General features: G+C 53.0%; 3 protein-coding genes across 3 annotated transcripts; 1 reads left to right on the top strand and 2 right to left on the bottom strand.

Annotated features, from left to right (window-relative positions):
• Positions 1-1,757: 1,757 nt before the first annotated feature.
• Positions 1,758-4,324, bottom strand: LOC141499463 (uncharacterized). Its single transcript, XM_074202168.1, has 4 exons — positions 4,245-4,324; positions 3,550-4,090; positions 2,795-2,944; positions 1,758-2,032 (listed from the first exon to the last, which is right to left on the bottom strand). The coding sequence occupies exons 1-4, from the start codon at positions 4,322-4,324 to the stop codon at positions 1,766-1,768; spliced, it is 1,038 nt and encodes a 345-aa protein (XP_074058269.1). The 3' UTR covers positions 1,758-1,765.
• HOOK2 (hook microtubule tethering protein 2) lies at positions 4,167-12,453 on the top strand. The gene is made up of 22 exons (XM_074203508.1): positions 4,167-4,367; positions 5,430-5,515; positions 5,757-5,829; positions 6,729-6,779; positions 6,872-7,004; positions 7,191-7,258; positions 7,410-7,472; positions 7,563-7,643; positions 7,798-7,958; positions 8,277-8,417; positions 8,567-8,768; positions 8,844-8,954; positions 9,387-9,474; positions 9,549-9,618; positions 9,875-10,012; positions 10,100-10,187; positions 10,465-10,499; positions 10,971-11,053; positions 11,134-11,237; positions 11,478-11,588; positions 11,696-11,767; positions 11,883-12,453. The coding sequence occupies exons 1-22, from the start codon at positions 4,323-4,325 to the stop codon at positions 12,039-12,041; spliced, it is 2,163 nt and encodes a 720-aa protein (XP_074059609.1). The 5' UTR covers positions 4,167-4,322; the 3' UTR covers positions 12,042-12,453.
• A 385-nt stretch (positions 12,454-12,838) lies between these two features.
• On the bottom strand, positions 12,839-20,128 carry BEST2 (bestrophin 2). Its single transcript, XM_074203509.1, has 9 exons — positions 19,977-20,128; positions 19,718-19,812; positions 15,211-15,444; positions 14,900-15,054; positions 14,620-14,697; positions 14,317-14,469; positions 14,071-14,151; positions 13,724-13,878; positions 12,839-13,401 (listed from the first exon to the last, which is right to left on the bottom strand). Exons 1-9 carry the CDS (start codon positions 20,126-20,128, stop codon positions 12,960-12,962), a joined length of 1,545 nt encoding a protein of 514 aa, XP_074059610.1. The 3' UTR covers positions 12,839-12,959.
• Between the last annotated feature and the right edge of the window lie 2,640 nt (positions 20,129-22,768).

Genomic DNA, 22,768 nt, shown 5'->3' with positions numbered 1-22,768 from the left:
AAGAGGGGGGCCTCAGGACAGGAAATGGCCAGGGATAGGCTCGGGAATAAGGGAAGCCGATCTAAAGAGGGCCCCAAAGTCACAAGTGAGCATGTAGAGACCTCAGGGGAACCCTTAAGACCAAATTTGAAGAATGGGAGCTATGTGTTGTGTTCTTGAAGGGGAATCCTAGGCCTCAGTGCCAGAAGGTGGGGGTTGAGGGGGAGGGGAAGAGAGAGCCCAGGACTAGGAATCTTCAGCAACTAAGCCCTGTTTTTCTATCAAGAGCTCTCCAGGCCAAACCAGAGTTCCACTGGCCAGGGAATAGCATCCAGAATGAGACTGGTGGCTTGGGAGACAGAAGCTCAGGAGAAGAAACTGAGCTAGGAACCTTGATGCTAGTGTCCTCCTGGGGTCTGGGGCCTGGTCTGGTGAGGGGAGGAAGGGAAGATGTTTTGAGTCAGAGCCTAGGTTGGGGGGGGGGGAGACAGTTGATAACTTTAGCTCTGAAGTTAGGACTGGAATGAATAGGACAACAGGTTTTTTTTTTAACTGTTTCTCTATCAGCTTTCTTTGCAAAAACTTCCTGTCTGATGGGGAGATGAAGACCTAGCTCCTTCAGGTAGCCAGATTTGTTTCCAGATAGTTATTGCACACATGATTTTGGCATGATCCCGATCCCGTTGGCTTCAATTTGCCCTATTGGGTGGCCCTTGGACTTCCACGTTAACTCTCAGATTCAGAGACATACATGTGGGGCACAGCAAAAGCATTTTTATTTTTGCTGGTTTTGAGCCCATGAGTTGGGGCCACAGGGTGAGAGGCCAAGGCCTCCCCAGTCCTAAGTGAGTCACCCCACACACATAAACCCATACTGGCCCTTCCCAGATTCTGTGGGGAGAATGGAGCCAAAACAGCCACCTGGGTCCTGATTTCCAGTCCTCGGCTGGAAAGGAGTGATCTAAGCATCTTAGCTTCCATCACAGTGCTAGGCTGGGAATCAATCAAAAGTCCCCTCTTCAGTCTGGGCTCCGGCTGCTCCCCACCTCTCTCCACCCCCCCAGCACCTAACAGGCTGGCCTGGCTCGCCTGCCTTGCACTTCGGGGACTCAGCCCAGATCTTTCTTCGAACTGGGATGTAGAAGTGGAGGTGAAGGGGCTGAGACCCTCAAGGACACCCCCCCTGCACTATCGAAAAAGCCGCGGGGAGAGATGATTCACAGGGTGGAGCCCCTCGGTGCGCCGGGGACCCTGGGCTGAGTCACAGCCCGGGCGGGAAGAGCACTCAACCCTTTCACGCAGGCCGGTCCAGGCGGGTCGGGAAAAGGTTCCCCTCACCCACTCCCCTCTCCAAGTCCGTGCGGGCATTGAGAAGTTCAAGGGGGAGGGGGAGGCAAGGTCCGGAAGTCGCGGTTCCCATGGAGATCGGGGAGCAGTTGGTGGCCCCGTGGCTGTCCCAGCCAGGGGAAGCCCCAGGCTAGTTTCAGCCCGGCAGGAAGGGGTTAACAGTCGCCCCAGCCCCCCGGCTTCACATCGGCTTGAAAAGCCCCCGGGGGGGGGACAGGGGCAGGTGTGAGATGGGACTCGCACGCAGGGAGGGGCCGCAGCCCGGGCCGGGCCGGGGAGCCCCGGCGCTCCCCCCTCCCCATCCCCGGGGCCCGGGTTCCCACTCCCCCCCCGAGAACGCATTCTTCGTCACGCACGCACGCAGATCCCCACCCCACCCTCGTCACGCGCGCGGCCCCCTCCCGTTCCCGTCACGCACCCAGGTCCCGCCCCTTTACCGTCACACGGCGGCTTGTTCCCCGTCACGCAGAGCCCCCAGCTCCTCTGAGGCCGCTCCAGCATCCCCCTCCCGGGGCCGAAACCCTGCTTCTTCCCTGGCTAATGTTGCATTCGCGTCCCCACTGCACCCATTCTCAAGGACCCGGCGCCCCTCAGGCCACGCCGGGCACCCAGCGCCCTCCAGCCCCGCTGCTAGTCGTCGCTTCTCAGTCCTGTCTCGGGCCTCGCTCGGCCCGAAGCTCCTCTGTGGGCCAGCCTCCCACTGACCCTAAAATAGGAAAATGGAAAAAACGACTAAAAAGGCAGCTATTGGAAAAGATAATGAAGACATAAGCAGCCATGAGACCCATACTTCTTGCCCCGTTTCTGGGGGGTGGCGGTGAACGCTTGGACCCCTACCTGCTGACGGCAGGTGTCATTCCTGCCTTCTACTCCGCAGCTCCCCTCCCCCATCCCTTCTGGTGTTTGCTGATATCAACACTATCTATTTCTCTAGTTTTAAGATTTATAATGCACTTTCTTTACAAATCTCCGAGGGGAAAAATAATAGTGTAAGGATTATTATCCCCACTTTATGAATAGAGAAACTAAGGCTCAAATACAAATGTGTGTGTGTGTGTGTGTGTGTGTCTAAATTAACCACCACCATAGCCCAGTCTTCAAAATCTTCTTTTTAGGTAGGGACTCTTTCTTAACCTTGGCTCTATGAAGTTCCCACCCCCACCACACACATGTTGGCAATTATGTTTCAATAAGGTTTTTTCTTCAATCCTGTTTATTTTATGTGTCTAAAACAGAAAAGGCCCACTGGCTTCACCAAGACTACCGAAGGATTTCGTGACAACAAAAACGGTTGAGAACCCCTAATTTAGAGTATCATGACAGGCTCCTACCCAGCATAGAAAGCCTGGGAACAGAAAAAGACCTTTAAAGACTACAGACACATTTGGGTTCACACAAGGCAGACATGCTCAAGGTTGTGGGAGGCTGGGTTTAGTCTCGCTGTAGCTCTCTTGTGAAGAGGGCTCACCTCCAAGTGGGGGGGGATGTGAAGAGGTGGCCATCCCCAGTGGTTTTTCTGTATAGAGGTCTGGGGGTGGTAAGTCTGGATACTGCTGGATCTTGGCTCTACGTGGAGGAGGGGAGGTCTGGATCCAGCTGTGGCAGGCCGGGCTGTGGGCTGAGATTGGAAGGGGGGTGGGGAACAGTGAGTCAAGCTGGTTTCCCAGCAGCTCCAGTTCCCTCCCTTGGCCCCTACAACTTTCCGGGAAACTCCTCAAGCCCCAGGGAGATTTGGATGGAGCTAGGCCCAGTCCTGGTTACCCCCCCCCACATCTGGAGCCTAGGACCCTCCCTTCCCCCAAATGCGGTATCTGGGACTTCCCTTCCCATCCCCGTTTTTCCCAGGCAAAGAAAAAACTGGAGCAAACAGGAGTTTCTGGCCAGTCTGCCCGTGGGGCCCCTGAGGCTTTAGGCCAGGACAGCCCGTGGGGCCGTGGCTCCCGTGGGGCCGTGTGCGTGCGATGCACGGAAAGGCCGGACGCCCGGCGCTGAGCATCCTTCTCTCCTGCCCTTGACCGCTGCCGCCGTCTTGGTTCCCGCCTCTCCTCATCCTAGGGGGCCGTCGGGGCTCAGCCCGCCCGGGCGCCCAGCGACCCCCCACCCTGCCGAGGATGTCTCCCTCGGGCCGTCCCCGGCTCCCCCTCCTCCGAGCTCGGCGGGTCCCCGGCGCGGGAAGCGCCCTCGGCCCCGAGGAGGGAGGGCACGGCCGGGCCGCGTCCAAACCTGGTGGCCGAGGCGTGCGCGCCCTCTGGCGGGCCATCGCGGACACGCAGGCCGGGCAGACACATAGCCCCGCGGGGGCGCGCGCCGCCTAGTGGACGGCCGCAGGCACGCCGCCTCCCCCCGAGCCTCCCCGGCACGCGGGCCCGTCCGCCGCCGCGGCTGTGGCGGCCTTGCGGGGAAGGATCCCCGAGTGGGCGCCCGCGTTTGGGATGGCGGCCGGGGAAGGACCGAGACGACCTTTCTCAAATTACCCCCTGACCTCGGAGAGGGCAGAAAGGGCGGGCGGCTCGCCCTAAAGCGGTCAGGCGGACGGACTCCAAGATGGCGGGAAGGGGGGGGCGGGGCGGAGACGGGCCGCGGGCAGCGCAGGGGCGGAGCCAGCGGGCCCGGGGCGTGGCTTATCCGGGCCGCGGGGGCGGAGCCAGAGGGCCGGGGCGGAGCTTCTCCGGGCCGCAGGCCGCGCGGGGGCGGAGCCGGGCCCAGCCTGGGGGCGGGGCTTGTCCGGGCCGCGGGCAGCGCAGGGGGCGGAGCCGGGCCCAGCCTGGGGGCGGGGCTTGTCCGGGCCGCGGGCAGCGCAGGGGCGGGGCCAGGGCCCGGGGGGCGGGGCGGCGGCGCTCTAGGCCCGGCGGGCGGCTGCGCCTCTCGCTGGTGGCGGACCCGGCGGCCGTGGCGGCGGCGGCGGCGGCCTGACCTGCCTGACCGGAACCGGAGCCGGAGCCGGAGCCGGAGCCGGAGCCGGAGCCCGGGCCCGGACCGGAGCCGGAGCCGGAGCCATGAGCGTGGACAAGGCCGAGCTGTGCGGGTCTCTGCTCACCTGGGTAAGGGGCGGGGCGGTGAGGAACAGGTGGGGGCCCGCGTCCTCCCAGGCCCCCAGAGACCCTCCCCCAAGTCGTCTCCAGACCCTCCGCCCGCCCGGAGACCCTCCTCCCAGAGATTCCCCCTTGGAGTCTCCCCCTTTAGACCCCTCCCCCACATAACCTCCAGACCCTCCCCCACAGACCCCCCCACAGATCCCCCAGAGGTCCTTCCTCATATAGCCCTAAAGAAAAGCAAAGAAGTTCACAAATATCTCGAGACCCCCGCTTGCAACCCCCCCCCAGAGACCCCCTCTCCATGACTAGTCTCTCAGTCCTTCCCTCCCCACCTGGGCTGTCCTTGATTCCCCTTTTCCCCCTCCCAGAATAACCCTGGAGCCTTTGAGACCCTACACTCACGTCCAGCCCCCTTCTTGTACCCCGAGACTCATTCAGGAGACACTAATCGATACCCATGGTTTCTGGGCTAGGTGGTGATGCCACCTGGAAAACAGATCAAAGTTCTAAGGCTTCAGGGCTCCTCCATTTTTAAGGTGGGGGTGTCGGGGGCAAGATATGGCACATTTACAGATTCATGAGTAGGCAGAGTGTTGTAACAGAGATTCAGAGGAGGAGGAGACTCCCTCCCTCCCCCTTGCCCCCCAGTCTAAAGGAGAGAGCCCTGCTGGACTTCTCCTGGGAGTGGCCAGGCTCCACCCTACCTGAGCTTCAGGAAGGGTGGTGGCACACAGGTGAAGGGTCTGGTTGGCACTGCCGTATCACATGGCATAAGGGGTTCCGAGAGGGCAAGATAAGGAGACAGCTTGGTTTGTCTCAGGCACATGATGATCTGTTCTGTCATGTGAGCAGAGAGTAACCCCGGAGACTCCACCTTTGGAAGTATGTAGAGGAGGTGGGGTCCCACAGGTGAGAGGCCCCGCCTCTCAGAAGGAGGAGAGAGAAAACAGAAACGGGCAGACGGCTCACCTGGGAGTTAGGAGCTCAGGATGATCCATTCCTGGCTGCCAACAAGTTGCAGCTGAAGGGGCCTTGAGGTTCTGACCTGCTCTGTTCCCCCACACCCAGCTACAGACTTTCAGGGTGGCTCAGCCCTGTTCTTCGCCCCAGGACCTAAGCAGTGGACTGGCAGTGGCCCATGTGCTACATCAGATGTGAGTTGAGGGGACCCCCAGGACCCTCCGGCTTTCCTCAGAGGACCCACTGTCCTCAAACCTGCTTGGACCCCCTTCTCATTAGACCCCAGCCCCACCATGACTACTTTAGTTCTAGTCTCATTAGATGACATGCATGTCTGTAGTCCACACCACTCTTAATCTCCAGTGGGATTCCCTCTGATCCAGCTTCCCTAGCATCCTCCACTACTCCAGCCTGTCACCCCCAATTTCTCCCCAGAGACCCTTCCTGGTTTAATGACACCTGGCTCCTTCGGATCAGGGATGATTCTGACCACAACTGGCGGTTAAAGGTGACTAGGGATCACACATGATCTGGGGCATTTCTACATAGATTGCATGGGGAATGGACTGACAGATAAAAGCTATATGAGAAATGTCAAGAAAGAAAACCTGAACAGTTCATGAGAAAAGGGTGATTGATGATCCAGGAAAGATAGTTGATGGGTATGCTGGACAGAGAGCATTGGCCTGCTAAAAATGAAAGACATGGGACTGAGCTAAGTGATGTAGTAGACAGACCATTAGAAGGGAATGAGGAAGGCTTGAATCTTACCTCATACAATGATCAGATTTGTGATCTTGGGCAGATCACTTAAGTTATCAACCTTAGTTTCCTTCTCAGTAAAAAGAGAGCTGAAAAGAAAAACCTACTTCCTAGGGTCCTAAATGAGACATCCTCTGTTAAGGGCTTAAGACACTATGTAAGTGGAAGCCATTAGAATGTAGGGACCATCTCAGGAGAAGTTGGAGAGTGGTGGCACACATCCATGAAGGTCCTGGATGGGGGCACCAATCCATGGTGGGATGTCAGATGACCATGAGTGGGGATAGGGGTGGGGAATGTGTGGAACTTTGTAGTAAAATGATGAAGTAAAACAGATGATCCCGACAGATGAATGGTGTCATATGGACAAATGAAGTGATGGATTTGTGACATGTGTCTGAGGAATGAGCAAATGGCCCCGTCCCAGATGATGGGGGAGGTCAGAAGGATGTCAGGGAGGAAAGAAAAATGAGTGGCTGGATGATAATGTCTAGGGAAGGGCTGGGGGGCTGCAGAGATATTAACTGGGGTGGGGGCCAGGCAAGTAACTCAGAAGAGGGGAGATTAGGAAAGTTGGGGGAATAAATGTGGCAGCCTGGTTTGCAAATAGGGTGTTTCAGTCCTCAATACCACTTTTCTACATAGGTCAGCAACTTGAAGAAAGTATTGCAAGGTCTTGTGGAGTACTCTCAGGATGTGAGTGACTGTGGATGGGCATTGGGGGAAGAGTCCCTGGGGAGGGGACCGTGGAAATTCCTAGGCTCCTGATGTACTCTATTCCCTCCCAGATTCTGGGGCACCAAGTATCCGATCAACACTTGCCAGATGTGAATCTGATCGGGGAATTCTCCGATCCAGCGGAGCTGGGAAAGCTACTACAGCTGGTGCTGAGCTGTGCTATCAGCTGTGAGAAGAAACAAGGTGTGACTGGGACTTCAGGGAGGAAGACCTCAGGAGGGGGAATCTGATGTATGGGACTTTGAAGGAATAGCCTAGTTTTGGGATTTTGGGGAGGTAGTACTGAAAAAGGGGAAACCTGGATCACCACTCCCAAGGGCTGGTGGGAGAGAGAGGGATGATCTCAGCAATGGAACCTCTGATCCACAGAACACATCCAGAGGATCATGACCTTGGAGGAATCAGTACAACATGTGGTCATGACAGCCATTCAGGAGGTGAGACCTGCTTGGGGCAGGGAATGGGGGTTCCAGGGTAAAGGAAAAGAACCACCTCTTCCACCTCTCCCCCTGCCTGCTGCCAGAAAGGTCTTAGGGATAATTTCCTTGGCTCATTTGCTTCTCTTTTGTCCCCCCCCCCCCATTCCAGCTTATGAGCAAAGATCCTGCAGACTCCATGACTTCAGAGACCTATGGGAATTTTGACAGCCAGGTATGGGTTAGGGGAAGGAGACTCTTCTATCTTCTCTTAGATCAGAGGCCCGAGTCATATAGTCTGACCTGACCTGCCTTGTGCTCACAGTCCAGAAGATATTATTTCTTAAGTGAAGAGCCAGAGGAAGCTGAGCAGCTTCGGCAGCGCTGCCATGACCTGGAGCAGCAGGTGGGAGCTTCCAGCCCAGGGCAACCTTCTTCTGGGGAACCAGGCATTGGGGGGCGGGGGGAGGAAGGGCAGCACCACCAAAGGAGTCTGTGGTCTATGATAGGCCCATGACAGGTTCATTCATCTCTCATCTGTTCTCTTTCTTTGATCCCAGCTGAATCTTCTAATGGAGGAAAAGCAGAGCCTGGTGCAAGAGAATCGAGCCCTGAGGGACAGGGGGGCTCATTTGGAGGGACCTGAGGCTACTGGACTCACCTCCAAGAGACTTTTACTTCTCCAGTCACAGCTAGAACAGCTACAGGAGGAAAACTTCAGGTGTGCAGACCTGAGTACGGAGTGGGGGGGGGGGAGAGGACATCTGCCTGCCTTAGGTTTAAGGATCTAGGTCATGGGAAGGGGCTATGTCTGGCAGTAAACATCATGTGCTGCTTATGAGCCAGGTTACCAAAAAAAAAAGGCCAAAGGCAGCCCCTGCTCATAGGAACTCAAAGGAGCTCATAGCTCATGGGGAAAAAATAGGCCATCGCCACCATACAGAGAAGCCACAGGATTGATCAGAGATAGATACTGGCATTGAAGGGTCTAGTTTGGAGTATTGAGCTGTACTCCTCCTCCCTTCTTCTGCCCCCCCAGGCTTGAGAGTTCAAAGGAGGATGAGCGTCTACGCTGCGTGGAGCTGGAGAGAGAGGTGGCTGAACTCCAGCAGCGGAACCAGGCCCTAACCAGCCTGGCCCAGGAGGCCCAGACCCTAAAGGATGAGATGGATGAGCTCAGGTAAGCAGTCCTAACCCAGTGGGATCCCTATTTCCACACATCTAACCTCTCCTGACTGGACATAGCCCTTCAAAGCCAGCCACCAAGACTGGTTCCTGACCCTTGAGCCCCCTAGCTCTAGTGCTTTGAGTTGAACTATGACCCCATAGGCAGTCATCAGAACGAGCTAGCCGGCTGGAAGCCACACTGAGTGGGTGCCAGCGTCGCCTTGGGGAGCTGGGGGAGCTTCGGCGGCAGGTGCGACTACTAGAGGAGCGAAATGCGGGCCACGCAGAGCGAACACGACAACTCGAGGATGAGCTGCGGCGGGCAGGGACCCTCAGAGCCCAGCTGGAGGGCCATCGGAGACAGGTGGGCCTGTAGGGATCCAGAGGGATTGGGGATGCCTGGGACCTAGGCCCAGCTCATTCATGTTACCCTCTCCAGGTGCAAGAATTACAGAGTCAGCGTCAGGAGGAGGCCCTGAAGGCCGAGAAATGGCTGTTTGAATGCCGGACACTAGAAGAGAAATACGAGGCCGTGGTCAAAGAGAAAGAGGTGGGTGAAAAAAAAATGAAAAAAAAAAGAAAGAAAGAGGTGGGTGAAGCTCCAGTGGGTGAAGCCCCAGTGGGTAAAGCCCAGAGAAAGAGTGGAGAAAGAGGCCAAGGGGGGTGGCTAGGTGGCATAGTGGATAAAGCACCGGCCCTGGAGTCAGGAGTACCTGGGTTCAAATCTGGTCTCAGACACTTAATAATTACTTAGCTATGTGACCTTGGGCAAGCCACTTAACCCCGTTTGCCTTGCAAAAAAGAAAGAGGCCAAGGTCTGGAGTTAGGAAACTGCTGCTCATTCTCTGGGCCTCATTGTCCCTGTTCCTGAGATCACTCCCAACTTTATAGTAATCTTTCTCAGTATTTTCAGGAGATGTGGCCCAACTCTCCATCTGACTTGTCTCTCTCTCTCTCTCTCTCTCCTTGCTCCCACTTCCAGCGGCTGATTGAGGAGCGGGACTCTCTTCGGGAGGCCCATGAAGAGCTGTGTTGTGTCCAGGTGCAGCAGCGGGGCCTCAGCCAGGCAGGTGAGTTGTCCCCAAGGCTGAGATGGACTTGGAGTCAACAGAATGCCCACCTGACTTTGTCCCTGTCTCCTCAGATGTCCAACTGCAGCAAATGCCATCATCTGTGGAGAATCTGGCAGCGGAGATCCTTCCAGCTGAGCTCAGGTTGTCCCTTTATCGGTCTTGGTGGCAGCTCACCCTTTGACCTCTGGCTGTCTGGGCTCTTGGTCCTTAGACCATTTAGATCCTTCTGTCTCTTCTGCATCCCCTTTAACCAGACTCCTTCATCCAAATCTTCCCTCTCTAGCAAGTTCCTGACTTTCCCTTACTGGCCCAAGCTCCAGGAATCTCCCTCCCTTCAATGGGGGTGGGCAGAAAGATGGGACCCCATTTGACCACCTTTTGGGGCCTGGCCCTGCAGGGAGACGATTCTTCGCCTGCAGCGGGAAAACAGACGTCTGTGTCAGCAGGAGGCAGCTGATCGTGGCCGAACCGAGGAGCTGCAGGGGCAGCTGGAAGAGGCCAACCGGGCCCGGCATGGGCTGGAGACCCAGCACAGGTGGGGGCGCCGAGACTGAAAACCCAAACTGACGTGAGGCCTAACCAGAGCTGGGACACCCTGAGTCCTGTGTCTTCTCACCCCCAGGCTGAATCAGCAACAATTGGAGGAGCTTCGGGCACAAGTAGAAGAATTGCAGAAATCATTACAGGAACAGGGGGGCAAAGCTGAGGATGTGAGTAGTCTGGCTCCCTGGGCCCCATCGAGACCTGTCAGCCTTGATTCAGAGACTTTGCCCTGAGGAGAGGGAGGGAAGGGAAGCATAGACAACCCAACCTGCCCTTATCTGGACCCCCTTCACTCTTTCTAACCTTACTTTCTCTTCCTCTGCTGCCTGTTGGCTCTCTAGGCTATTGTAAGTAGGGGTGGGGGATAGAGAGGGTTATGGGGCTGGACAGAGAAGACAAAACTGAGAGCCCAGCCTCACTCCCCCCCCCTTTCTTTGTCCTCAGTCCTCACTGCTGAAGAGGAAGTTGGAGGAGCACCTGTAAGTCCCAGGGCCAGGGTTTGGTGGTACTTACACTGGTGTGGAAGCAGAACATAACGGGGAGAGGGGAGGTGATGTTTGGGGGCACGGTTGGAGAAAAACGTATTGAGGAGTCTTAAGTGCCGGCCAAAGAGTGGCTAAGGTTGGAGAGCTGGGTCTGATGGAAGGAGAGACAGTGAGGTAGGGCAGTCGAGAGAGCACTGGAGTGGAGTCAGTAGTTGGGCAAGTCATTTAAATTCTATTTGCCTTAGTTTTCACTCAGGGATGTTGTGAGGCTTTCAAATGAGGTCATGTTTGTAAGAATGTAGATATAAAGGGGCATCATCAGCCAGTGAGGAGAACAAGAAATGGTCTTTTCAGCTCTATGGGGAGGGGACCCATGGTAGGCACCAGTTACATACCCTTAGTGGTGATGGTAGCCAGGCTGCTGTTTTACCTGGGCCAGGGGTGACTGTCAGGCCTGTGGCTTAGGGAGAAGCTGCATGAGGCACACTCAGAACTGCAGAGAAAACGGGAGTACATCGATGAGCTGCAGCCACCAGCCGACAGCAGCAGTAAGATACCCTCTGGTTGGGCAGGGAGAGGGCACTGGGTGGGTGGCAGGGAGCACCCCTGAGCCCCTGGGTCACTGCAGCTTCAAGGCGCATTGAGGAGCTCCAGAGGAGCCTGCAGAAGAAGGAAGCTGACATGCGGGCCATGGAGGAACGGTACCGGCGGTATATGGAGAAGGCTCGGACGGTAAGGACCCTTGGCCTTGGTGAGACCCCCACCAACTCCATGGACAATGACAGGCCCAGAGCTGAAAGGACCCTTAGTTAATCATCCTCAGTAATCATCATGTGCTCTGGCAGAGCTAAAGTTCAAGCCCAAGACTCTTGAGATGCAGACCAGAACTCTCTTGGCACTGCCCTGCCTCTCCCCTAAAAGTGGGCACTTGGGGACAACCCACAGTGTCTCTTGTCTCGTCCTTTCTTCAAGGTCATCCAGACACTGGAACCCAAGCAGCGACCACCAGGGCCTCCTCCCCTGGAGATTCAAGCCCTACGAACCCAGCTCCAGGAGAAGGACCTAAGGATCCGGCACCTTGAGGTGATTCTCTTCCAGACCCTGCTGACCTCTCCTGGGGCAGGTTGGGGTGGCCCTTGATTGGGCAGAATTCAAGGCCTTGACATTTCCTAACCAAACCTCTCCCTCAGACTGATTTTGAGAAGAGCCGGAGTCAGCGGGAGCAGGAAGAAAAGCTGATCATCAGTGCATGGTACAACATGGTGAGTGGTTGCCCACTCCATCCATGCCCTAAAGCTTCCTCTCCTCTCCCCAAAATGCCCATCTCTGGACCTCCTTCCTCAGCTGACTCCTCAGTTCTTCCTCTCTTTCCCTTAGGGTATGGCTCTGCAGCAGCGGGCTACGGGGGAGGATCGGCAGCCAGGCCCAGCTTATGCCCAATCCTTCCTGGCTCAGCAGCGACTAGCCACCAACACACGCCGGGGACCCTTGGCTCGTGTGCAGGGTGTCCCTACCAGGTCTGGAGACAAGCACTGACCTTTGGATCCTCATTGCTCTTTTTTCCTGGGCAGCTTAGGGTTAAATCTCTGCTGTTCCCCTCTCCATGCACACACTACAAGGGGTTGCCCTGATTGCACATGCCCAACTCCAGGGTAAGGGAACCCTGGACCTGGAGCCCTGACCTCTGACCTCAACCCTTTTCCTTAACCCAGGTTTTGTTTTTTAGGATGTTTTCCAAGGGTCCCTCCCCATTTTTAACCTCTGGTTCTCAGGGCAGAGGAGTTGGATTTCTGTGTTCCCAGTACTGCCAGACTGGGGCCCACCTTCTCTTTTTAAAAATGTGATTTGGGAGGGGATAAATCCTCTATGTCTGAGATGAGGAATTAAATAAAGCATTCAATCTCAAATCCACTAGACTGGATCCTTCCATGTCTCAGTCAGCATAGAGAGAAAGCAGGCATTTCTAGGTTCCCAGGGTAGCTTCCCTTGAGCCCCTTCCCCTTCAGGTGGAAGCCGCTGAAGGTATGGAAAGACTGGAGTTAGGATATAGCTTAGAGTCCCTAGGATTCTAAGACTTGGAGGTGTCCAGAACTTCATAGAAAAAGAAATACACAGAGGCTGAAGTGACTTGCTCTAAGTCACAAAAAGGTATTCAGTGACAGAGCTAGGATTCTGGTTTGCCCAGGTGCTTCTTCTAGGTCCTGAAAGGGAGTTTTCAGGTGTTGCCCTGAGGCATGGGGAGAGGGAGGTTGGAGAAAGGGCAAGTTTCAGGTGTGACCATTAGTGGCATTTTGTTCATCCTGTCTAGAATGCAGGATATCCCCTGGGCTACATTCAACAACATAGGTGTGGGGTGACTGAGGAGGTGTCTTGGTTCAACTGTCCCATCTCTCCAGTGGCCGGCCATCCATCAGGCCAATGCTTAGCATGCCATCAGTCAGTGAGCAACAAGGCTCAGGCCAAGTTCTCCTCTTCTTCTCCAATTGGGCTGGGCAGCCAGGGAGGCAATGGTGCAGGATTAGGGGTCGGTCCTCGGGCTGTGGGTACAACCACAACTGTGGTAGAGGGCTCCACAGAGGAAGAAGCAGGAGCAGCAGCAGGTGGAGCAGGCTCTGTGTCAGAGGCAGGGTCCAGGAGGGGACCTGAGGCTGAGTCATCATGACCACAGTCTGGGCAAGAACAGCCAGCTGTGGTCGAAGCCTCAGACACACAGCTATTCTTCCTCCGAAGCAAGGAGAGTCGTCGACCCAAGATCGTGGAAGGTCCTGGGCCAAGACCTGGACCAGAACCACCTGCCAGTAGTCGATGCAAGAAGTCTCCTGGTACTGGGGGACCTTCCCCAAGTTGCCCCTCCATACCTTCCATTCGCTGGAACTGCATGTCCTCTTTAGCCAACCTACAAGGAGCAGGGTGTAGGGTAAATGGAGACCAATAGATGTCTCAGAATAGCTCATAGCCTCTCTGGTCACTTCTCCCCATCCAGATCTAACACCAGCCAAATCTTTTTCTGAAGCATACTCCCCCACCCATTTCCCTATAAAGAACTGAGAGGAGCTTGGAAGTCACCTAATTTCACATCTTACATATGAGGAACTAAAATCTAGAGAGGGATAGGGAATTATTCAACATCTCACAGGCAGTAACAGACAACTAGAATTTGGAGGTCCTGATTTCTAGTAATCTTCACTCCCTAACCTAGCTCCTCCACCCTAACTCACGTGATGTCAAAGGTGGAGCCCTGGAAGGAGGGTTGGTGCATCATGAAAGCAGTGGCTGCTGTGTAGGGGGCCCGGGCATCTGCAGCATCCCAGTACAAGTCCTTCTCTAACAGAGGCAGGTCATCATACATCTCATCCACTGCCAGCATTGATACCTGGGGTGGGATGGTAGGATATGGCTAGAGAGTCAGGGAGGGGGTCATTGGGCATTCTGAAAGAAGAGGATTTTCTAGGAGGGATGGTCAATATTATCCTGGGAGAAGGGAGGAATTAAAGAGGACCCTGATGAAGAGGTTTTCAGATAGAAAAGATAGAGAATTAATTTTGGAGAGAGAATGGAACCTCACCTGGAAATTCCTGTCAATCAAAAAGTTGGTTTCAAAGTCATCATCGTCCTCCCCAAAGGGGTTTATGAGTTGCTCAGCCACCTATGGAGTGAAGGATGAGAACTGGAAATGGGGAGTCTTCTGCAGAAGAATGTCCAATACACTTGGATTCCTGCGTTTTGTCCTGATGCCTTCCCCACCACCACCCCCCCCAGCTACCTTTCTGAGTCCTTGATCCCTCCCTATATCCTCTCAAGGTAGTTTTACCTTGAGCCAGCCAACATAGAAGAAGAATTGGAGCAAGGTGAAGATGGGAATGCACAGATCCATAGTATGGTTCTTGTATCCCTTGGTTGGGTCCAGGAACTGGCGCCCAATAAGGCAAGCCAGGAAGAAGCTATATACTGCAATTGTCACCACCTAGATGTGGGTGAGAGGGTGAATGAGAGGTACATCATCAAGGAAGTAGTGTTGACTCTTGGAAGGGCCTTCCCACTGCCCTTGTTCCTTCCCTACAACAATCCCTAAGAACCTGATGAGTAGAAAGGGAAACTGAGTCACGGTGGGTACCTGAGTATAGACAAGAGGCACACTGATCCAATCATAGTGAAACAGCATCCCACACTTGGCTCGGAACTGGTCCAGTTTCTGTAATAGAGGGCTTGGAGTCAGGGAGCAGCAAGGGGCACCTTGCATGAATCCCCTAAGGACCTAAATCTAGAGTTAATGATGTGCATAGAGTGGAGGAGGATGCAAGAATGGGAGAAGAATCCCTTGGGCGAATAACACCTCTCTCCCAGGATGGGGTGAAGGGACATGTAGCCCAGCTTTTAGTCCTTGCTGTCCATACCTCCATAAGCAACTTAAAAGTACTGCTGTCTCGGATCCGACCCTCTTTACGGGCTTGGGCAGCAAGGTTGGTGAACCAGATACACGGTATCCAATATTTGTTGTAGGATGAATTTAGGCTCTCAAATTTTTTTCGCTCTTCACGAGTCATAAATCCTGGAAGACCAGAAAGTCACCTCTAAACCAGACTATTAGGTTACCCATCCCCCTTTTCCCTTCTCTTCTGCAAAATGGGGAGAACAAGGTCAATGCCCTTCCCCCTTCCCAGTTCCCACTCTCCCACCCAGGGTCCAGTGTCCCTTGAAAGCTCACCAGCCTCCACCACGTGGTCCATGGTGGGGAATCGTTTGAAAACAGCCGTACTGACAGAGCGAAGGATGAGCACGGCAGACAGGACTGCATAACGCATCAGTGTGCGCCGGTACAGTCGACCCCTCTCATCCCGTCCATGCACCGAGCCAGATATCGTACACATGAGGGCATCAGGTAGAGGCATAGATGTGTATTGGCTCCACCATCGATTCACCACCAGGGTCACATAAAATCCTGTGTAGGTGGGAAGAATGAAGTTAGAGATCAACTGAGTCAAGGTTGGGAGTCAACTGGGTCAAGACTGCCAGGGACAAGAGTTATAAGTATGATATTAGGGGGAGGAGAGGAGAAGTCAGGTACTTCAAAGATTCAAGGTCTAGGGGTGACTAGGTGGCGTAGTGGATAAAGCACCGGCCTTGGAGTCAGGAGTACCTGGGTTCAAATCCGGTCTCAGACACTTAATAATTACCTAGCTGTGTGGCCTTGGGCAAGCCACTTAACCCCATTTGCCTTGCAAACCCCCCAAAAAAGAAAGAAACTCTGGTAACCCATGCCATCCTACCCTGCTTTCCTGAACCATCCCCTTGCTCTGGCCTCACATAAAAATTGTGGAGGAATTAAAGAGGACCTTGATGAAGAGGTTTTCAGATAGAAAGGATTGGGAATTAACTTTGGAGCATATTTGTTCCTTTCCAAACCCTCCACTCCAGATTACTCCATCCAACTACTCCTATGAGGGTGTTCTGTAATCTCAGTTGGACCCTTACTGCTACTGTGTTTTGATTCTTATCTGATACACTCTATTCTTCCCTTACAAATCTCTTAATTCACCTGCCCCACCACCACTCCCCCTTACTACCTCTTCTTGCCTCATACTTCACTGAAAAAAAACTGGTTATCCATCCAGAGCTCTCTTCTCCCAGGCTCTACACTTCAAATCACTGGTATTTGGCTTGCCTTACTCTCCACCTTTGTCCCTTTTTCAAAGGAAGGAGGTGAACCTTTTCCTTACAATGGACAAAGCCTCTCCTTGTGTCCTTAATCCTATCCACTCCCATCTATCTCAGGGAGTTTGTCTCTTCAATCAGCTCCTCTCCGTAATTATCAATCTCTTTATCCACTGTCTGCTCCACAGCCTAAAAAAGTGCCCTCTCCTATCTTAAAAAAAAAAAAAACCTTCAAACTGTCACTTCATCTACCATTATTTCAGGCTAAAGTCCTATCTTTTTCCTCCCTTTCAAAATCTCCACTTTCTCTTCTCTCACACTATTAACACTTTATGATCCCACCTTACTGTTCTCTTCAGAGTTTCAATGATCTTGCCAAATACAAGGGGTTTTTTTTTTTCCAGTCCTCATTCTCCTGCAATCTTTGGTATTTTTGAACACTCTTTCTCCTCTTTGACATTTTCTTCTCTCTTGGTTTTCAGGACACCCCTTATCTGACGACCTTTCTCAATCTCCTTTGCTGTATCCTCAACCATTCATGTCTTCTCATCATAAGTGTCCAACAGGTTTTGCCCAGGTCCTCTTTTTTCCCCTCTCCTTGATGGCCTCATCAACTCAAATTGATTTGATTATTATCTTCATACTGATGATTCTTAAATCTATATTTCCTGTTTCAATCTCCTATTTCCAACTGTCTTTCTGACATTTTGAACTGGATGTTCAGTAGATATCTTAAACAAAATATGTCCAAAATAGAATTCATTACCTTTGCCCTAAGCCTCCACCTTCCCTTATTAGTGTTGAAAGCAACAATACCTTCCAAGTGTCCCAAGCTTAGAACCTAGGTATCATCCTTAATACCTATCTCTTATATCTCACCCTATCTCATCCTCTTCTCTGGTGCAAACCCTCATCTCCTTACTTGTGGACTATTGCAATGGCTTGCTGTTGGGTCCATTTGCCTTAGATCTCCTCCTACGCCAATCCATCTTCCACTCACCTATCAAATTGATCTCCCCAAATCTCAAGTCTGACTTCGATAAAATTCCATTGGCTCCCAAATACCTCCAAGGATCAAATACAGATGCTCAGTTTGGTATTCAAAGCCTTTCATAAACTAGCCCCCTGCAATCTTTCCAGTCTTCTTACTCCTATTCATCATATATTCTATCCAGTACTACTAACCTCCTGTTGGTTCCACCAATCAAAACTCCAAGCATCTTCTTTTACTATCCCCCATGTCTGGAATGCTCGCTATAATCACCTTCTCCAGGCTTCCCAATTAAAATTTTACCTTTTGTAGGAAGTCGTCCTTAACCTCCCAATTCTAGGGTTCTCCCTCTCAATTATTTATCTATCCTGTAGAAGCATGTTTATACTTATTTGTTTGCTCGTTGTCTCCACTCACTAGATCATAAACTCCTTGAGGGCAAGGATTGTCTTTTGCCTTTATTGACTGACAGCCAAGCTCCTAGGAATAAAGGTATCCATGCTCTTCTCTGGTTCCCTCTTCTTCACAATTGTCACATTACATTCAGTGACCTTTTCTCAGTTCTTATCTTTCTTAACCTATTCTTGACAATTTGAAAATATTCACCACCTTTTCCAGAACAGGGATCTTTTTTCTTTAATACATACCATTTTGTGAGGTTAGTGAAACTTATGGACCTATTATCAGATTACCATTTTTGTTTTTTAACTAATTCAGAAAATGTTAAATTTCAATTAAAGGTTAGAGAAAATTAAAATGCAATTTTTTTTCCCATCCAGGTTCACGGATCCCCTGAAATACAACCTCAGATTAAGTTTCCACCTTGAATTTTCATGACACTACTCTCTCTTGGTTCTTTTCCTTCCTTTCTGACCACTTCTGAGTCTCCTTTGCTACACAAACATCCATGGTTCCTTATGTCCAGAACTCTCTTCTGGATCCCTTTGCTTTCTCTATACTTTTTTTTAAGGCTTTTTGCAAGGCAATGGAGTTAAGTGGCTTGCCCAAGCCCACACAGCTAGGTAATTATTAAGTGTCTGAGGCCAGATTTGAACTCAGGGACTCCTGACTCCAGGGTCGGTGCTCTATCCACTGTACCATCTAGCCGCCCCCATTCTCTACACTGTCTTGATGAGTTCATCAACTACCCTCTCTTCACAAAATCTACCTATGAAACTCTAGGCACCTCAAGCTTAACAAATCCACAAAAAAAACACTAATTTTCAAGTCTCCAAACCCTTCCTTCCATTTCTGTTGAGCACACCATCATCTTTTCTAGCAGCCAGGTTCCCAAATTTAGTCATCCTAGAGTCTTCACTATTCCTCATCCCTTATATCCAATCAATTGTCAAATCTTAGTGATTCTGCCTTCACAATATATTTCACATCTATCCCCAACTCTCTATTTTCATAGCCAATAGGTTACTCATCATCCCTTGCTTGACTGCAATAGTTTCCTCCCTCCCTCTCCACCTCTCCAATCTATCCTCTTGCCAAATGGGTATTTCTAATTCACAGGTTCCACCACACACACACACAGACACACACACACACAGACACAGAAACTCTCTCTCTCTCTCTCTCTCACCCCATCTCCCTCTCCCCAAATTTCTGTTTGGCCTTTAAAGCCCTTCACAAAAAAAAAAGGGGTGGCTAGGTGATGTAGTAGATAAAACACCGGCCCTGGAATCAGGAGTAGCTGGGTTCAAATCCGGTCTCAGGAGTAGCTGGGTTCAAATCTGGTCTCAGACACTTAATAAATAATTACCTAGCTGTGTGGCCTTGGACAATCCACTTAACCCCATTGCCTTGCAAAAACCTAAAAAAAAAACCCCTAGCCTTCACAATTTTGTACCAGGCTACTTTTTCCAGGCATTATTTCACCTTGCTTTCTTTCCTTCAAGCACTTCAAGCAGTCCAATTAAACCTCCTACTGTTGTTCTTTTGGACAAGATACTCCATTTCTATGTCTGGGTCTTTGCACTGGTCATCTTGCCTAGAATGTCTTTCCCTGGTCTCACCCTCAGTCGCTCAGAAATCCTAGCCCTCTTTAAAGCCCAACTCAGATAACATTCTTGATCCTTCCTGATCCTAGGATTCTTCTCTGCAGTCCATTATTTTCGCATGTACTTTATAGGGTTTTTTAATCTATTTATTTTGATGGGTACACGTCCTCCCTTCCTCCAATGGACTCCTTCAAGTCAGTGTTTGTTTCATTTTAGTATCTGTGTCTGGCAGTATCCACTTGGTAAATTCTTGTTGATTGAATGAATCTTGGGTCTGAGTTCTGCAAGGGTTAGTTTGGGGGTTAGAGGGAGGTTCCTGGGGTCCCTAGCAGGAACTGAGGGTAGTGAAAGGTCTGCTTGGGAGGCTGAGGTGAAGGGCTCCATACTCTAGAAAGTGAAGTTTCCGAGAAGAGCCTTACCCCATATGGGACAAGTGGGAGGGGGGTCTAAAGGGTTGCCTGGGAATAGGGACTCCTGGGAGTTCCGGGGATTAGAGGAAACTGGGGCTGAGGTGTTGGTCCTGAGGTCGGGGGCTGAGATGAGAGGCAGTGAGTTCATCATACCCAACACAAAAGACACAGGAATGAGGTTGGCATACTGGTCGCAGTAAATGACTAGTTTCTCGAAGTAAGGCCTCTGACTTTCAGTCAGGATAAAGCTGCGTGGGGTGGAACAGGGAGAGTTAGAGGCCCATCTAGACCGGACCACCGCCTCCCCCTCCCAGGTGAGCCTTGTTTGCTCCCCCGAGGCGCTCAACTCTTGTAGAGATTCGGCCTCCCCTCCGCTCCCTCCCACCCCTCTTGCCCCAAGGCCGTGCCTCACCGGTAGATGGCGCTCAGGGCCAGGTACCCCCCGAGGAAGACCAGCACCTCTCGATAGAGCAGCTTGTAGATGCTGCCCCGCCAAAGCAGCAGCAGCTTGGAGAACCCTCCGAAGCGAGCATTGGCTACGCGGGCTGTGTAGGTCACCGTCATGCCGGGGCTGAGGGTCGAGAGAAGGGGCGGGTGAGGGCCGCTCTGCTGAATAGGTCCCTGGGCTCCCCCCTGCCTTGTTCTCCCCACCACCATTGCGCCCCACGAGTCCGCAAAGGAGGAAGACGGTGCCCACCCGACCCTGGCCAGGTCGTCTCACCCCCCCCCGTCGGGGGAGGTATACATCCCTCGGGCCCTCACCTAGAGTCCCCAGGGTTGCCCCTCCGCACCCAGATCTGGGGCTCTCATCCTCACTCCCTCCTCCGGAGTTCCAACCCACAGTGAAACTGAACCCCTTGGTGGTGTTCCTCACAGGAGACAGTCCATTGCTCGATTCGGGCCATTTTCTGCTTTCCCCATATCTGGAATCCTCTCCCTCCTCATCTCCTAATTTCCCTGGTTTCCTAGCTCAAATCCTGCCTTCTGCAAGATGGCCTTTCCCTCCCCTACTCCCCCACCCCAGTAGAAAGCCTCCCTTCACTTGCTTTGCCTATCATGTTTGTACACAGTTGTTTACATAGCTCTCCATTTGACTATTGGGTGTGCATTTGGAGAACGTTTTTACTTTTCTGATTTCTCATTACTTGGATTCCCAGAACTTAGCCTTGTTTGGTCTAATGCCTTACTGACTAGGGTCCCATCCCCAGAACTTGGATTTTCCATCTCCACCATCTGGCAAACCCCCCTCCAGGTGCCCAGGACCTAATCTCTGCCCCCGACCCCGTCTTCCCGCCGGCTAGCTCCTCCTGCCTGGTCCCCATTCTTCACTCGCCCCTTCGGTTCCGAGTCCCATCCCTCTTTCAGGGCTCCTGTTTTCGGGACATCTAGGTCCCCACCCGGAGATCCCGCCTTCTCAGTCATTCACCTGATCACAGGGAGTCTGAAAAGCAGTGGAGCTAGGAGAGAGTCTAGGGCGGCAGAAATCGATGTGCCCCAAACTCGCCTTTGGAATGAGCGTGAGGCAGAGGAGAGTCCGGAATTTGGCGTCAGAGGCCGTGAGTTCTAATCCTGATCCTGCCACTTAACCTGTGTGACATTGAGCAAGTCATTTATCCTTTCTGCTGCTCAGTTCACTCTTCTTCAAAGCAAACGAATTAGACTGCATGACTTCAAAAGTCCTTTCAGTTCTCAATCAGTGATTCCAGGTCTCCCTGACCCCCACTGGAGCCTGTTTCCCGGGTCTTATGGGCTGATAGCAGAGATATCTAGTTTAGAGCCAAGCCTTTACTCCTTAGCTGCCTGCACAGAAGCCGACCCTACAGGATCCTAGGCTTAAGTGAAGCGTCCCGGGATTCACACTCCCCACTCTCGCCCTCTTGCTCAGAAGCCCCCACCCCCGTCTGCACCCCAGCTAGCTCACCAGCAGTAGGAACAAGAGCAGCGGGACCTGGGCTAGGAGACGGAGCAGCACAGGAGGACTGCAGGGGCTGTGCCCCAGGTTGGGGGCTGGGGAATCTCAGGGGGGCTCCTCCCTGTACCACCGGCCCCACCCTTCCCCGCCTCTAGACTACAGAGGGAGGGGAAAGGCACACACACACAAACACACACACAGATACTGTCATCCACCCATCAAGGACAGCACCTCTCCCCTCCCCCTGCAGTCCAGGTTCCGACCGTCTCCAACATCTTCCCTCCTGCACCCCCCTTGTGACATCACTGGCGTCCTTACTTTAGGCATTCCTTTGGAGACTCCTCCTAGTTCCCCCAGCCCTCCCCCCAGTCCATCCTGGGAGCCTCGTTTTGCAATTCAATTGTAAGAGGTGAAGCGGAAGGCCATTGCCGGCCGACCCTGCCTCGTGCCCCAGCCGCTGCGGGAGCCCGGGAACGACGGGCCCCGCCCCTCCGGCTCCCCTCCCTCCTTTTGAGAACAGGTCACCCCAGGAGAGGAGGGGGCCGAAGCTGCTCCCGCGCTTACCGCTGGGTTCCAGTTCCTTCTGGGGACAATGCCACAGATAACTGAGCTCGCGTGCCTAGGTACACACACACAGACACACACACACACACACACACACACACACACACACACACACACACACACACACACACACACACACACACACACACACACACACACCGGCTCCATCTCCCTCTCTGTCTCTCTCAGCCGCAGCCGGCTCCTCAATCTCTTCCCCCTCCAGTGCTAAATCATCTCCCTCTACGATGCTGGGGTTTTTCTATCAGTAACTAGTGGGGAACTCTGTTTCCAAGTATATGGAGCCAGAGGCCGCTGGGATCTGAGGGCAGCGCATGCACACCCAGCTGAGCGTAATGAAGAGTCGGCCTTGAAGCCTCGAAGACGCAAGTTCAAGTCTGGGTCCTGCCAGAACCCTTGGCCAGGTCTCAACCTCATAGCTCCGGGCAAAGCAGAATTAAAGTTCAGAGGAGCTGACCTGCGGGAAAGGGAGTCTTTTCAACTGGAAGCTCCTCATACCAATGAAATCTCAAGACCCGTCCCTGTCTTTATCCTTTATCTTTGACCCTAGGCCAGGGAGTGAGGATGGCATCATGCACAGCATCTCCTCCCTCAGGCGAACTGGGACCCCGCTTCGAGCCAGGATGGACAAAACGTCCTGTTCTGGAATCTGGGTGTGCTGTCCTGTCCTGGAATCACTAAGGTGTGCGTGTGAGGGGGAAGACACCGCC

Source organism: Macrotis lagotis, chromosome X (genome assembly GCF_037893015.1).
Source record: "Macrotis lagotis isolate mMagLag1 chromosome X, bilby.v1.9.chrom.fasta, whole genome shotgun sequence".
In the NCBI taxonomy this organism is placed as follows: Eukaryota; Metazoa; Chordata; class Mammalia; order Peramelemorphia; family Peramelidae; genus Macrotis; species Macrotis lagotis.
The sequence above is the reverse complement of the archived record's forward strand: the minus strand, read 5'-3'. Positions and strand labels throughout refer to the sequence as shown.

What these genes read in the sequence shown, in the direction of transcription:
- HOOK2 (XM_074203508.1), top strand. Translation starts at nt 4,323, where the DNA reads ATGAGCGTGGACAAGGCCGAGCTGTGCGGGTCTCTGCTCACCTGG. An exon ending in TCATGACAGCCATTCAGGAG is followed by an intron (nt 7,259 to 7,409) that starts GTGAGACCTGCT and finishes CCCCCATTCCAG; the next exon opens with CTTATGAGCAAAGATCCTGC. An exon ending in AGGGGGGCAAAGCTGAGGAT is followed by an intron (nt 10,188 to 10,464) that starts GTGAGTAGTCTG and finishes CTTTGTCCTCAG; the next exon opens with TCCTCACTGCTGAAGAGGAA.
- BEST2 (XM_074203509.1), bottom strand. Translation starts at nt 20,128, where the DNA reads ATGACGGTGACCTACACAGCCCGCGTAGCCAATGCTCGCTTCGGAGGG. An exon ending in TCCTGTGTCTTTTGTGTTGG is followed by an intron (nt 15,445 to 19,717) that starts GTATGATGAACT and finishes CCACCTACACAG; the next exon opens with GATTTTATGTGACCCTGGTG. An exon ending in TGATTGACAGGAATTTCCAG is followed by an intron (nt 13,879 to 14,070) that starts GTGAGGTTCCAT and finishes ATCCCACCCCAG; the next exon opens with GTATCAATGCTGGCAGTGGA.
- LOC141499463 (XM_074202168.1), bottom strand. Translation starts at nt 4,324, where the DNA reads ATGGCTCCGGCTCCGGCTCCGGTCCGGGCCCGGGCTCCGGCTCCGGCT. An exon ending in CCGGCTCCGGTTCCGGTCAG is followed by an intron (nt 4,091 to 4,244) that starts GCAGGTCAGGCC and finishes CCCCGCCCCCAG; the next exon opens with GCTGGGCCCGGCTCCGCCCC. An exon ending in ACATCCCCCCCCACTTGGAG is followed by an intron (nt 2,033 to 2,794) that starts GTGAGCCCTCTT and finishes TTCCTATTTTAG; the next exon opens with GGTCAGTGGGAGGCTGGCCC.